At 41.4% G+C, this 15,674-nt stretch overlaps 2 protein-coding genes across 2 annotated transcripts in view; one reads left to right on the top strand and one right to left on the bottom strand.

The window, feature by feature from the left end:
• Positions 1-926, bottom strand: part of AK9 (adenylate kinase 9) — a 71,282-nt gene extending 70,356 nt beyond the window's left edge. The window contains exon 1 of the mRNA XM_086460453.1: positions 810-926. Within this exon, the coding sequence (XP_086316579.1) occupies positions 810-926 (117 nt within the window). The remainder of the gene's footprint in view (positions 1-809) is intronic.
• A 1,766-nt stretch (positions 927-2,692) lies between these two features.
• The window catches only part of FIG4 (FIG4 phosphoinositide 5-phosphatase), a 70,243-nt gene continuing 57,261 nt past the window's right edge, over positions 2,693-15,674 (top strand). The window contains exons 1-3 of the mRNA XM_086461304.1: positions 2,693-2,764; positions 13,730-13,828; positions 14,844-14,967. Of these exons, the coding sequence (XP_086317430.1) occupies positions 2,693-2,764; positions 13,730-13,828; positions 14,844-14,967 (295 nt within the window). The remainder of the gene's footprint in view (positions 2,765-13,729; positions 13,829-14,843; positions 14,968-15,674) is intronic.

Genomic DNA, 15,674 nt, shown 5'->3' with positions numbered 1-15,674 from the left:
GCTGGGTGCTCTGAAGGTACCTTTCATGGGCAACTACAATGTTCAAGAGGAAAGTAGCTTTCAGGGCACCAGTGGTGAGTTTCAGTGCATACCAGATTCAGTATAGACATAAGACAACCTTGCACCAAAAAAGAACCCCTTCAGCAAACTAAAGCACTAATGTAAAACCACCCATAGAGTGTCCTACATGTGGGAAAAAGAAATCTGGGAAGTCTAGGATTACAAAACATCAAATTTTCTAAGTAAAGGAGGTCACATCATTCAAGAAAAAGAGAGACCTTGAATTATAGCTAAAATATAATACAAATCTCCTTATCAGGACACCTTGGTGGATTTCAGTTATTCCCAAATATATGCCATATAATTACATCAAAGTTTTAATATTACAGTTAAAATACTTAATATCTCATTGCATGTCTGTAAGTCAGTACATTAACCTGAAGGTTCTTTTATGCCTATTTATGTCTTTAATCTATGTCTAAATGTCAAGTTTTTTAAAAGTTAGAATACTGAAATAACATAATCCAGCTGTCAATGTGAAAAGAGACAAAAACTTTTTGAGCAATATGTGACTTTTAAGTACAGTAATAACACTTTTAATTGTAATTGACTGGTCACTCAGGCCAAAAATTGGCCTCATTAAATGAGAGCAGAATCTTTACCACACTCTGTAGGATTTGTAAAGTGGAAAAGATAAAAAAAAGTAGGGTTTTGATCTTTTTAGCAGTGTCACAAAACTACTGTTTAGAAAGGAGAAGTAAAATTGTTAGCAGAATATCTGAAGAAAAACCTTCTGTCAGACATCTTACTGGCTTTCCAAGGATTATTAAGCAAGTGGGCTTGGACAACAGAAAGGATTTTTCGGCTTCGTCTTCATTGAAGATGTCTGCAAAGGGCTGAACTTGCTTTTCCTCTTGTGAAGCCATGTATTATCTAAGAGTGGGAGAAAATAAAAGCTTGTTATAAAATACAGCAGCTTACATACATGTAAAATGGAACTGAATAATAATGTGATACAAGGCGAATTGCTTTGTAACAAAAGCTATTATAAAAAGAAAAAGCATTTAGAGAACATACACAATGCACCCATTACTAAGAGAAGAGCTGCTTCTGAAAAATAAGGTATTGTTGGAGCCACCCAGGATCCCCAGCTGCAACTATATGGTGGTTGATAATGATTTCTTCCCAAATTCCAAACTGCCTGTTGCTCTTTGTAGTTCTTTCATTGCCTTTTCCTTCCTGGTCCGATTACCACATAGTTGTAACTTCTCTCTGGTCCCTGAAAATGACCATGGCCCTGCAAAGACCTTCGCTTGTGAGCTTCAGACAGAGAAGAGCCCCATGACGGTCCATGGAACCACTCGCTGTGTCAAACAGCTAGGTACATGAATAAGGCTTTGCAGAATTCAATCACAGTTCATGATCTGATCTGTAATCCTCCCATAAACCCCAGCTTTTCCAGGAGATCACACATCCAGTGCTGTGCAACAAAGTAAAATTGTGAACAAAGTAAAAAACCAAGCTTCTAATTAGAAGGTAAGCTGGAGCAAAATTTGGGTGGGCTCTTCAAACAAATGGGAGTCCAAAAACGTGAGGAGCTTGATGAAGCATGTTCGAAGAAGGCAAAGCAAAACCTCGCTTTCTTTAGAAGGCCACTCAAATCTCAACCCTCCACCCATCCCAGTCATTTTTAAATTAAAAAAATTCTACTTCAGGATGAAAATCTGAAAAAGTTTGTTTTGAAACATCAAACTGAAATGTTCTGACTCTTTTCAGAGTAAGGCCTTCTGAATGACAGTGACAGTATTTTAATATCAAAAAACCCGCCATATACAAACCAACTCTCCATTTCTCTCACGGAAACTCACCGGCTGAACTTCACCTGACGTTTCCGGCGGTTTCACTCCTTCCCAAACCTTCACAATTAAGGGGCAATTTCCTAATTCCAACAACCACCCGAACCAAGCCAAAGAATTAAGCGGACCCCCCCCCCCCCCGACTAAAGGCCTGCCGGGCCCTGGCTACCCCCCGCCCCTCCCGCACGCCCCTGACAGGCCCCGCAAAGCCGATCCCCGCGGTCAGCGCCCCTCAGGGATGGGGCGGGAGCGGGGAGGGGGTCACTTACGCTGAGCGAAGGGCAGGGGGAGGGGGCAACGGCCGCCGCGCCCAACCCGCGGCCACCCGCTTGTGTACTTCGGTAACGGGGGCAACCGAACAGCACCGCCCCCTTCCCCTTCGCCCCGCCCCCTCGGAAGGAGGACGGAGGCGGAGACCCCCCCAGCCTGCCCAGGGAGGCGCCGCTGGGGCCCCGGCGGGCGGCAGGGCCTCGGAGCTGTTCCTGGTGCTGACCGGGCGGGCGAGACCCGCTCGTTACGGGTCGCCGCCCCGCCTGACCCGCCCCCGCCGCGCCGGGAGCCCCGTCGCCGAGGGTCCCCGCCGGCGGCAGCGCAGGCGCTCTCTCGCCCGCCTGTGGCCGCGCCTGCGCGGTGGCGTGCCGGCACTTCCGGCTTCCACCCGTCCCGGCAGTGGGCGGTCGGGGCTGGTGGCCGGTCCGCAGCCTCGCCGCGTCCCCCGCCTCCGGCAGGAGCTCGGTTTTTCCCTCGGCTGCTGGCGGGCGGCACCCCTGCCCCTCCTACCCCTGCCCCCGCCGTGCTACGGGGCCGGGGCAAGGCCTCAGCCCTGCGCGGCCGCCATGCCGGCGGCCGCCGCCGCCGTCCCCATGATCAGCTCAGTGCAGAAGCTGGTGCTGTACGAGACCAGGGCTGTAAGTAGCGTCTGCCCCGCCGCCGCCGCCGCCGGGGAGCGGGGAGGAGCCCCGCCTGACGGCCCCTGCGCTGGGGGCGGCCGCACCGCGCGTGGGGCAGAGCCGGAGGGTGGCCCTGCTCCCCCCCCCCCCCCCCCCCCCCCCCCGGGGTGGCTTGGCCCTGTCCGGGGCTGCTGCCTGGGCTGGCCTGCAGCTCGTCAAAAACTTGCTCCTTACCCTTCTCTTCTCTTCTTGGTTGTGGTTTCGGTTTTCGTCACACATGCAACACATACAAATAACACAAAAAAGGTTTAATATTCTTGTTTTCTGACTTAAGTGCTGTTAGCGTACGCAAGTCTCTAGACAGTTAGCTCTAGTTCTAAGTTCAGAATTTACCTGTAGCGATAATAGAAAAATAGTTTATACACTTAAAGTAGTGTAGCCTCTGGAAAACTTAACCAAAATGGCATGTGGAGGCTGAAAAGGGAATAATGCAGTCTGGCCTGCGTGAATGGTACCAATATAAAGAAGAATTTGACTTCCAGCTTTGGTTCTGTCAGAAGTAGGTTTGTGCTTTTGTGCTAATTCCCCATTAAACAGCCTGTGAAACAGAGGAGGAAGATTGAAGCATGCAGAATTATTGGTACCAGTAAATGCAAAAAAATTACGTTGCTTTCCAGAATGTCACTTTCTTTTTCTGTGTCTAAAGGAATTTTGACGGCTGCCCATCTTTCTCAGAGTTGCTGGAAAACACTGCTTGTTTTATTTTCAGCTAAATTATTGCTATATGGGAGGAAAGCAATGGGGAAATACGGTTCCTCCATCAGGTCCTGGATTACTGAATTTAGTTGTTCTTGGCTCACAACTCATGCTGCTTTTCAGATAGCTGAGATTTGCCTTTTTGTGACTGGCCCATGTGGATATCTGGCTCACTTCTCTCTGTGCTATAAGGCTCAGCTGCTGAGAGACAACGTGCTGTGTACAGGGACAACATTACACTTTAGGATCCTGTCAGCTGGCTACAATTCTCTGGGCCTTTTAAGTTGATCCTGGTCGTTCAGAAACCACCACAGCCTTTTACATCTGGCTAGTGGTAGCTGGCGGCATCTGCCCGGACAGGTGGGTTTGCTGCTGCTCTGCTGTGTTCAGAGTTCAGTAAGAGGCAGATCCAGCAGTCCTGATCGCTCCAGGAGGCAAGATGGTTTTGATCAGCCATGAGAGGCAGTGATTTGAGGATCAACATGTGCCACTTGAAACGTCTCAGCTGAGTAATGGTGTCACAAAGCTGTTTCTTGTCACTTCTTGTGGGTCATGAAACTGGAGTATTTTCCCTGAATGTGGTTATGTTCTTACTTAAAAAATAAAAAAAATGCAAATTGCAGCACTTTGAGTTTTGATATTCAAATTCTGGTCCATTTTTTCAAAAGGAAAAATGCTGTAGGAATCATTTTGGTGTAATTTTTGAAAAGGATGGATGCACTTAATAAACTCACAGAGTAATGTAGGTTAGAAGGGAATTCTGGAGATCATCTAGTCCAGCCCACTGCTCAAAGCAGCTTCAACAAGAGCATGGTCCTCAGGGCTGTGTGCAGCTGAGTCTTGAATACATCCCAATATGTAGATTTTACAGCCACTGCAGACAACATGTTCTAGTGCTTGACCATCCTCATGGTTTAAAAAAAATAAAAGGGGGAAAAATTGCTTATATTAAGTTGGAATTTTGCATGTTTCAACTTGTATCCATTGTGTCTTGTCCATTCACTCTTCACCCCATGGAAAAGTTTGGCTCTGGCTTATCTACACCTTCTCCTTAGATAGTTCTAGGCAGCAGTGAGATCCTACCAAAGCTCTCCGAAGGCTGAACAAACTCAGTTCTCTCAGTCTCTCCCAGTCCATCATCTGCTCTGTCCTCCTGATTATCTTTGTAGCTCTCTGCTGGCCTCGCTTTGGTATGTCAATGTTTGTCTTGTACTGGGGAACCCAAAACTGGACTTCAGACTTGATCAGGTCACGGAGAATTATAGAGGGAAATGTGCTGTTACAGATGATTCAGTGTCACGTTGGGCTGCTGACAAAAGTTCCCACTTCTTCTCCCCGAGGTATCCCTTATGCAGCCTCCTTTGCATAAAATTTCATGATCATGCAGTCGCCAGCTGTGACAGTTAGTCACTGATATGGCGGAAGCATCACCCAGGCATAAAATTGAATAGCTTTCTCCTGCTTCAGCTTGCTCTTCTGAATTCCCTAAGGCCATACGCTTGCTAGTGACTATGTAAGCATGTGGGACCTGGAGTTATGTCAGGTATAGGGTACCGTGAAACTGTATCCTAAGCTTCCATGTGGAGACCTCGAGTGGGAAAGGAAGGGGTGACTTAAGTTGTCAGCAGTGGGAGAAACAGTGGAGTTTACACAGATCATACTGCTTATAGCTGTAAAACCCCTCTGTGTTAAAAGCAGGAAGAGATGACATGGATGAGAAAGTGGTAAAAGTGGAAATGGTTTAGGGAGGGGTTTTTTTGGGTTTTGGTGGTTTTTTTTTTTTGAGTTAAGAATACGGTAGCATTATTTAAGTCAAACGGGAAAGGCTTTGGTAGTGTTGTTGGAGTCAAACAAGAAACAGCTTTAGAGGTGAGGAGAACTGACTTCTCAGTGTCAATTGAAGCAACAGAGAGCAAAATTCTATTAATGTTTATATTTAGGGTAATTGCTGAGACCTATCTTCTAAACTGATGCTTTGGGTCAATAAATACCATGGAGATGTGAACTGTATTTCCTGTTTGTCCTGGGAAGCTGAATGCTTCTTTAGAAGTAGTCAGAAAAACGAACCAAAACAGTTGTATTCAGATCAATGCCAATTATCTTTCATTTTATGCATGTATTTACTGCTGAAATGCACACCAGAGGGCAGTAAAGATATTTCAGCAATATGACTAATAAGAAACAAAAGATAATTTTCCTCTCTTCAGAGAAGATGGAACTTTTGCGTATCCCCCAATGAAACCCACCTGAAAGCTGTAGGTTAGTTCATTGGAAATTATCATTCCCCTGCAGCAGTGTGACATTGAACAAGTCAATTTATGCCTTTTCTATAAAGGCGTATCACTTGCCTATCTTTCAGGGTATTACAAGGCTTAATTGATATTATTTTATTCTAATCAGGTTCTTCTACAGTCTGCATCTCCACAGTATCCAAGTGACTTGCACAAGCTTATTAGGCAATGTGACTAGCATAATTACCTGTAGATTTTTCTGCCCTTTTCCCCAGGGAAAACTATGTGGTTTTTCTGTTGTGGTTTTTTTTTTTTTTAATTTCATTTCTTCTAAAAATAATTTGAACATTTTTATATTAACAAAAACAAGGTTTGCTTATTTAATGCTGAAGTTAGACTGTGGTCCAGTTGGAGAAACTTTAATGTAGAAGATGATTTCACAGGAAAAGCTAAGATGATTTCAGAGGAAAAGCTACAGAATTTTTACTGAATTATGAAGTGCACTGATTTATATAGATGGTTATCTGACACATTTTAAAATGTTCAAAATAGTGGACGATCTACTGGGCAACCATTAGCTATCATAATTTTATAGCTAGAGGTGGCTTGAAATTTGGTCTGCCTGGAGTGGTTTCGTTAGCAGAAGACAGCCCCCCTCAGCTGACTGTTGTATTCACTCTTTAATGGTGTTCCAGGAATGGCCGTGATGTAACAGAGCAGTGGATGGAGTTCGGACACAAGGAGTTTTGTGGAACTCAGGAAAGCACTGTTTCTGTCTTAAATGTCTTGATATACTAACAGATACATTGGCAATAAAATAGAGAAACTTAATCAGCTGGTGTATGTGGGATCTGAGACCATTTATGAGTATGTCAGACACTTGGTGGAATAGCAGTGACGAGAACACCACAAGTTTCAAAGGGTATACGCTATTCAGGCAGAAAAAAACCAAAGTTCAAAAGTAGTAGCACCACACTGCATGGTGTGCCTTCAAATGTCTGCCTAAGTTGTTTTGGTGACATATGGTTTATTTCTTTTGTCCTGTGTTGTCCTGGGTGTCATCATATAGTCACTAGATCAACAGGAGAGAGATACTTTTATAGATTAGGTTTTGTTGTGAATCCACTTGTCTGGATGGAATGGTGATGAGGGGTTTGTGGATGAATGCTCAGCAATTGATGTATTTAAAGGTGACGGGAAGATGAAGAAAAATAGCTATTTTCTGTGGCTGTTTTTATTTTGAAAATAGAGTTTGTTATGGCCCTAAAACTAAATGAGCATTTTTCCTTGTTTAAAGTAAGAATTTACTTTATGAATATGAATGTACTGAACGAGGGGTGAAGATAAAATGAGTAACAAGAATGAGGTTATGAAAAAGGGAACAATCAAGTGTTGGGGTAGAAATAAAATTAAATATATTGAACGTGCAAAGTTGAAGACATAGGTATAATGAACGGTGGAATGACTGTAAATATTTTCAAGTTGTTCAAGTCAAGGGTGGTGCTGTGACTGGAACATGACAAATGGAATATTTAATACATTCTGAAGTCTGGCATATAATTTTCTGTAGGAAAGTAATTGAAAATCGAGGTGAATGACATAGAACTCACTCTAGACTTACAAAGATGCTATCAGATTCATCTGGTTGTTTTGCACATCTTCATCTAAAAATTAGATGGCCTTATGTATTTAAACCAAATCCTCTATGGAGGTGCAGTGCCACAAAGAAAATCTCCAGCTTTGCTAATGGAAGGAGGGAGGTTAGTAGAGAAGATAGTGTAGAGGAGGAATCCTCACAGAGTTCATTTTTTTCAAGTAACAGTTTTAGGACTGATATACTTCAGAATTTTCAGTAATGTTATTAGCCCAAAATGTGGGTAAGCTCTGATTAGAGTTTTGAAATATTGCAAATAATTAGGATAATCAGAGCACAAGATAGCAAGAAATGATGATGAACCCCAGGAGTAGGTAAAAGAAATAATTTGAAATAGAATGGTATACTATGAAACTTCATGCACCTTAGGATAGATTACACACCAATGAAAGTTTGTTGAAAGTTTATCAGCTCAGAAGCGGTAGAGGGGGAGGAGGAGGATCCGAGTGTTTTATCTGAAGAAGGGGTGGGAGATTGAGCTGCTCATGAAGTACAACTCTGAAAAAGGCAGGTGTGGTCTTCCATGGTATGGTCATTAATGAGAAATATATGTCTCTATAATGAGACCTTGTGTGGTATATTGTATACACTTTCTGTCCATATTCATTTAAGAAACAAGAATTTAACCAGGAACAGGTCCAGTGAGGTAACATAGATGCTAGAAATGTCTTGGGAGGAGGAAAGGGACAGCAAGATTTCTTTAGTCTATTGAAGTGAGTGCTGAAGAGGCATCCAGTTACATATGTTTCTGAAAGCATTCCAGCAGAATAGATGCTAAAGAAGGGGAGAAGTATTTGGCTAAAAGATGTATAGATTGATGATTAATAGATTTAGCTGAAAATTAGAAGGGAGAATCTTGAGGAACCCCTCAGTGGAGTAGCAAGATCAAAGTCTTGTTTGGGACAAAAAAGCTTTGGTTGCCCTGAGACAAAAAGGAATTGCCAAATGCTTTGGCAGTAGGATGCAGAGTGGGTAGCCATTCCTGTGTGCCCTGACAGTGGTGCTTGGCAGGGTGCATTCTTAAAATTTCTCGTCTTGAAAGAGCTTTTTTTTTGAAGAATTTCAACAAATTACAGGAAGCAGACAGCATGCCAACTGAATTTTTGCTATTTTCAGGTACCTCTCTTTGCCCCTTATCATCTCTTCCTTTCTTTGTGTCATTCAGCCAGTTTCTAGAAGAGATGAAAGATAGATACTCCTTGAATTGCTGTAGGTTTCCATAGAAAGAAAGAACATAGTTGAGTTTTGCTGTACCTTACATCTAGGTGTAATGATTTTTCTCCCCTTCATTGGTGTAGTGGAGAAAAAAGGCTGAACCTGTACATATTTTAACCCTATTTAGTATCTTGTTTATGCCTTGAAGATTCCTGATGTACAATCAAGTTCAGTGCGTATTAAAACTACCACAAAAATTTGAGGAAGAGGCTTTTTCTTGCGTAGCGTTATGCCTGTTGTGAAGGAGGGTGGAGGTTTGATGGCAGGTGACATCTGCCATTGCACTGCATAAATTAGAGAGCTAGCAGCGTGCTGGTCCAAAGTCAGTGTTCACATGAAGGTTTCTATTCTGGCAAGCTGATGTGTTTCTTAAGTCTGACAGAAACCATGACTAGTACATGAATACTTTCCCATATTGGGTGCAGGTGCTCAGGTGCTGGGGAGCTGCGGGGCAGTCTATGTGAGGAGAGGCCAGGGCTGCGCTGTGCTGGACACGGCCAGGTTCAGCTGGCTCCCACCAACCCACCGCAGGGCACTGCTGAGCCCCACAGCCACGATAGCAGCACCTCTGTAATAATGTATTTGAGAGAGTAAAAAGTGCTATGTGGCAGCTGTGAGAGAGAGGAGTGAGGAAAAAGGTGCGAGAAACGGCCATGCAGACACCAAAGTCACTGAAGAAGGAGGTACTCCAGGCATCAGAGCGGAGATTCCCCTGCAGCCCCTGGGGATGACCACGCTGGAGCAGGGGGATATTTCCTGAAGGAGCTGCAGCCTGTGGAGAGGACCCACGCCGGAGCAGGGAAAAGAGTCAGGTGGAAGGAGCAGCAGAGAGGAACTGTTATGAACTGACTGCAGCCCTCCCATTTCCCACCCCCTTGTGCTGCTCAGGGCAGGAGGAAGGTAGAGGAGTGGGGAGTGAAGCTGCGCCTGGGAAGAAGGGAGGGTGGGGGGGAAAGGTGTTTTAATTTATCTGTGTTTCTCACTGTCAGAACCTGTTTTAATTGTCAATAAATTACATTCATTTTCCCCGAGTCAGGTCTGGTTTGCTTGTGATGCAGTCTCACTGTCCTTACCTTGACCCATCACCTTTTTCGTCTTAATGTTCTCCCCCTATCCTGTTGAGGAGGAGGGGATGTGAGAGCGTGGCTGGGTGGGGGTCTGGCAGCCGGCCAGTAGTAACCCACCACACTTCCTTAGGGCTTTGTGTTTTTAGACATATACATGGGCTCAACGAGTATCTTTTGCCAGTATTTTGTGTTAAGTTCTTAAGTGATTTCTTTATGCTATTTGCAGATTTAAAAACCGGCTGTATTAGTGCACTGCTGTGTTTTTCAAGTAACTTTTAGTGTATTTTCACTTTTTTTTCCCTGCTGATTAAGCTGTGTGTTGCTTTTTAAGTGATGAGTGAAGTAAGTTCTTTACAGTGCTAACATTTCTTAATGATAATTAATCTATATAAAGAAGCAAATCGTAGTTTTAGACCAGGAGTTCTAAGAAGTAATCTTCTTAAAGAGAAAAATAAATAGTTCTGGGCAGAATGTTTGATATCAGGACTATTATCCTGCCATTATAAACAACAAGTTGCAGTAAGAAGTTTTTTATTTTGTTTAGACTTTTTTTTAGAAATAGCTATTTTTATTGGTTTGGCTGAATCAAAAGACTGATAAAAGAGGGTGTAAAGCCTTTCAATTAGATTGCTTTGATTAAAACTCAGTCCCAGGTTGAAGTGACTAATGATTATTCCTATGTTGTGGTTGCTTAGTGATGATTGTGCAGCAAATTAAGCTTCAGTCCAGATCTCATAGCTACATGGTGCAATGCCATGGTTGGTAAAGTGCACTTATTAGGAAGTTTCAGCAAAGACCAAGGGCAGACTAAAACTGAAAACAGCATGTTTCATCTCAGGTGATGGTTGAAAGACTTTGGCAGAGTAGGATGAGGAAGTCTGCACAGTTTCTCCTTGTGTACAGTTCTGTGAGAAAGTATTTTGTGGGTCAAGGTTGTCCATTTATCTAAATGCAGTGACTTTGCTGTGGAGTGGAACTGTTTAAGATGTTTGGAAAATGCTTCAATTCATTCAGTTCAACTTAGTAAGAAATAGAATAAGAGAATAAGGATAGAAACTCGCAGAAAGGTTTGTGTAGCTTACTTGTGGATTCTCATTTCTTTTACTGTAATGATTTATGTTAATCAAAATAGTTGTAAACAGTACAGTGCATTTTAGCCTTGATTAATTTTACAATTCTGTTACGACCTCAGAAATTAATTTATTTGATAATACATGCTCAGTGTTGTGTTGATTTGGTATTTTTCTTTATTCTTTCCTAGTATTTGTGTGATGGCAAATTTAATTGCAGTACATGTCACTGATACGGTTTTATTTGTGCTCCATATCATCCACTAAGGCAGACTTCTTTATTCATTAGATGCATAAATTAGGTAGCAGAAGCAGCTAATGCCAAAATGTCTTTTTTTATGTGTAATTTTTGCAGTGTTAGTTTTAATATCATCTTTGTTTTCATTTCAAATCTTGAAGGTTGAATATGAGCTGGCATATCATGCTGTTTTTCAAGTAATTCTGGAGTTGTTGGTTGTTAGCCAGTCCTGAAAACTTCCCAAGTGGAAGTCTAATTTTGGGTACCTAGTTTTGAGGACTAGTCCAAATTCAAAAGTTTTTATGGATGTTTCCTTCTTTATTACTTCCGCAAAAATGCCCTCTAACATGCAGTGGGTAAGATTTCCATTTGCTAAATAGAGATTTCCCATTGCCTGGCTTTCTAAGAAGGTGGCTTCTTTAAGTCCATCGACGCTGGGTTTTGGCACTGTTCTCAACTGACCTTCCTTAATACATTACACAGCCTAGCTTTCTAACATAAAACAACCCCCCTAAATTAGTCCTTAAAGGACTTAAAAGAGAGCTTGTTAAGTACCAGTCATTATGGTGGTTGCTACTGTGGTCTGCAGACACAATTACTTCTCATCTAATCTAACTCTGCTGCTGTTCTAAGCCGCAGCAGCACTTACAGCTGGCACTGTAGCTGTGCATAGCTCACTATAGCAGCTGCCAAGGTGATGCGAGTGATGCATTCCTCATAGCGCTTCCTTATGTTTTATCGGTCTGTTAAAATGGAAATGGAGAAGTATCCAGCTGAACTTCCTTAGTAATAGCATTTGCAACTCTATATCCATCCATTGCTCTTTTCCTCTCTCTCCCTGTGTGTCATACATCATGTTCCAATTGTTGTCTTTGGTCCAAACTGCTATTTGGACAAGGATCTTAAAGTTAGTTGTACTGTTCTGTTTTTATTTAAGATGATTTATTGGTAACCATAGGTGTCACTTTGAGAAGACATTACACTCATTTGATGAGCTGGACATGGGGGGAGATCACTGAGCTGTATTGCAGTATTATGGACTACTTAAAATTGTTTAGCTTTAATTAACAATTTTGTACAAATAGAGAAGCAGCACTCTCAAAATGCAAAGTAACTTATCATCTGTGTATTACTAATGAATATGATATTCCCCTCTGCCCATTCACCTTCTACCTCATGAAGAAAAAGGTGGTATGACAGCACGGTCTAAGCAAGTGTATGTTTTGATGGTTTGGTGTTTCTTGCTGGGTGGTGATCCCAGTGGAAGAGCTCCATCCTCCACCTTTGTGCCATTTACTGCCACCTAGTGGGGATCCGCCCCACTCCTTGTTGTTACGATTTCCCTCCTGGGAAGCGCGGATCTTGGCACTAAGGGATGTCCTGCGGGGGGTGCTCTGAGGGGGAGCAGGCTGGGGAGCCTGGGCCGTGCACAGCAGTACATAGCTGCTAAAAAACCAGTAGGAAATGGTTTCCTGTGTCGAAGTGCTGCCACAGAAGCTTCAGAGAGGGAGTGCTGTGATGGCATTTGACTTTGAAGGGCCTTCTTTACTGTCATTTAAGAGTAAAACTTGCCACTCAGTAAGCGTACAAGGCAGAGCCAGGGGTTGGTGGTGTTTCCTTTTATAGCTCTCCAGTATTTTCTTTTTTAGAGCTTACTGACTGTCTAGATGCTTTTGTGATTTCAAGGAAGCTGAAGAAGGCTTTGAGTTCTTCTTTCACCTTAAATACTTTGACAGTAAATATGTTTCTTAACATTTAATTGGTATAAAGTATGAAATTCTGAGGTTATTGTGAATGTTGTTATTGATTTCCTCTCCCACATCTTAAATCCATGTGACTTTTAAAGTTAAGAGCTGACTGCATAGATCCACATGAATTTGCCATGCTTTCCTACCAGGCTGAGCATTATTAGTGAGTTACACCTTGCTGTGTGGTAGCACCACACTGATTAAATGAATTAGTAAAATGAGAGCTGCCTATAGCAAGTCAGTCCTGCAACCTGTGTTTACTGTTAATTCTTCTAAATGTAAAAATTAATTTATAGTTTGATTCCCTTAAATAAGAAATGGGCACATTATATATTTATCTGTGGTCTTTCTTTCGTATTTTAAATGAGAAATAAAGCTCATCTTCTTTAAAAAAGTAGTTTTTAACCAGCATGGCTGGTCAAATTAAACTTGAGTATTGCAAGAAGTCTGTCGTAGCAAATATAAATAAAAAATGAAGAAAACATGCAGTACTGAAGTACTTACAATTTTTCTGTGTTTAGTATGGACTAGAAAGACTAGCTGGCAGGAATAGCAATGGACTACAATACAGCAACAGTGGTTTTAGATCATGAAAAGTTACAAATAAGTGTGCATAAGCTTCTGCTAAATTTTACAAAGCAAATGCAAAGACAGTAATGGCTGGGGCAGGGCATAGTTGGAGAGTACCTGGTGTAAAGTTACGTTTTTTCCTCTCTAAACAGGTTTTCACACTTCTTCAATTTAAAAATTCTTTTTCATACTTGTACAGTAGAGAGAATGAGGTCTTTTAAGTCGTAAAGGTTCATTGTATACAAATGTACGTACCTAAGGTACTTATGTCTAAGCCAGTTTATAAACAGTCCATATGGAATATTACATATTTTGTGTTAATTGAAATGCTGTAGTCTAGAAACTATATGAATGGCATTGTTGATGTCTTATGTTACAGCGGGCTTTGGTTGCTTTATCTTGTATGAGCTAATTTTTTTTTTTTTTTACTGTAGCGGTATTTTCTCGTTGGAAGTAATCCTGCAGAAACCAAATACCGCGTTTTGAAAATAGATCGCACTGAACCAAAGGATTTGGTTATAATTGATGATAAGGTGAGTGCCTCTCTATTTAGGTGTTTTTCAGTTATTCCAAATAATACTGTCTATATTGAGCTGAATTTAATTTGTTTCAACAAAGATATGTTACAGAATCATAGAGTCATGTAACAACTGAGGTTGGAGGGCGTCTCTGGAGATTGTCCAGTCCTACCCTCATGCTCAGACCAGTGTCAACTAGATTGTTGTTTTACAACTAGATTGTAAAATTTAGCAGATTGCTCAGGGCCATGCCAAGTCACTGCTGATTAAGTGTTCAACCATCCTCGCCGTAAAAAAGCTTTTTCTTGTGTTCAAATGGAATTTCCCGTATTTCAATTTGTGCCCATTGCCTCTTGTCCTTTGACTGGATACTACTGAGAAGAGTCTGCCTCAGACTTCTTCACTTCCTTCTACCAGGTATTTATACAATTTAATAAGATCCCCTCTGAGCTTTCTCTTCTGCAAGCTGATCAATCCCAACTCTCTCAGCCTCTCCTTGTATGTCAGATGCATACAATATTAGCATGAAAATGACTAGTTACAGTATGGGAGTGGCCACAAGATCTCCAGACAGCATGTTCACTTTAATGACATTTCCTCAGGTTTTTCAGTTTCTTACGTATATGCTCCCAATGGTTTTCTTATGTTCAGTTATGCTGTTCAAAGTGCAAAATACATTTAATTACTATCTAGCCAAATTTTTAGTGTTTCTGATAATAAATAGAGCAGCAACAAGATTTTTAATGTACATGATAGAATAAGACTTGATTCCTTTCCAGGAAGTTTATGGTTTAAAATCTTAAGACTTAAGATTTAGAAATGTTTGAATTCACATATGACCATGACGATTTCTATTGCAGTGAATGGTGAATTTTGTGCATAAGAAACTTGTTGGCAGGACTGAAACAGGAGACAGAGGATGGTAGAGCAGGTGTTTGGTTTATTGTATATTCAGTAAATTCTGCTATTCTCTGGCATGAAATAACTTTAACTACTAAAGCAGTAATTTAAATGACTTTTTATTTTAAAGCATGTATATACACAACAAGAGGTGAGGGAACTTCTTGGCCGTTTAGACCTGGGAAACAGAACAAAGATTGGGCAAAAGGGCTCTTCTGGGTTATCTCGAGCTGTCTCTGCTTTTGGTGTAGTAGGTAAGTGTTTTGAGTGTTTTGTTTGGTTTTATAAAATCTTTTATTTCTTAAGGAAGCGAGGCTTGCTGTGTATCTTTCTGTCTCCCCTTGATTTTTTTTTTTTTAAACTGAAGAGGATTGAGAAATTTAATTTTTAAAGATAAATATGTTCCTATGTATTTTGTGGAAACAGATGGCCAGTACAGGGGTGAGAGTTGCACTGTAACTAGTCTCTTCTTCGTTACTAAGAGAGAGATCTAGGAAATAGCCAAACTCAGATGATTGTAGGATACAAATCACGTGAAACTTGGCCTCCTGAATTCCAGAGCTCACAGAATGCTGTTTTAAAGGAGAACAGAAGTTGACATCCTTTATTAGGTTTTATTTCTTCATCACACACTATTCAGAAAGATGACTTAATTTTATTTTTGATTAACTTTTTGCAGTGACGTATTTAAATTTTTTTTCATGTTTGAACAAGTATAACCAACTAGTATGTGAATGGAATTTTTAAATGCTGATCAGCTGTCCATAATCCCAGAGAATTGCTTCAAGAATTTAATAGCTTCTAACTTAGTCTGAAAGTCACTACTTTCCTCCCTATTGTCAGACATCAAGGTCAGTATATTGATGGGTGATGTAAATGTTAATGTGTGCTCTGACAGCCCCCAAAAATACTTTGTGCTTTATTTGCATCAATATACACCTGGTCATCTAAATGCAAAGCT

The sequence above is a fragment of the Leptosomus discolor genome, chromosome 2, assembly GCF_034619465.1.
Source record: "Leptosomus discolor isolate bLepDis1 chromosome 2, bLepDis1.hap2, whole genome shotgun sequence".
Taxonomy (NCBI): domain Eukaryota; kingdom Metazoa; phylum Chordata; class Aves; order Leptosomiformes; family Leptosomidae; genus Leptosomus; species Leptosomus discolor.
Note: the sequence above shows the minus strand (reverse complement) of the source record. Positions and strands in the feature narration are given on the sequence as shown.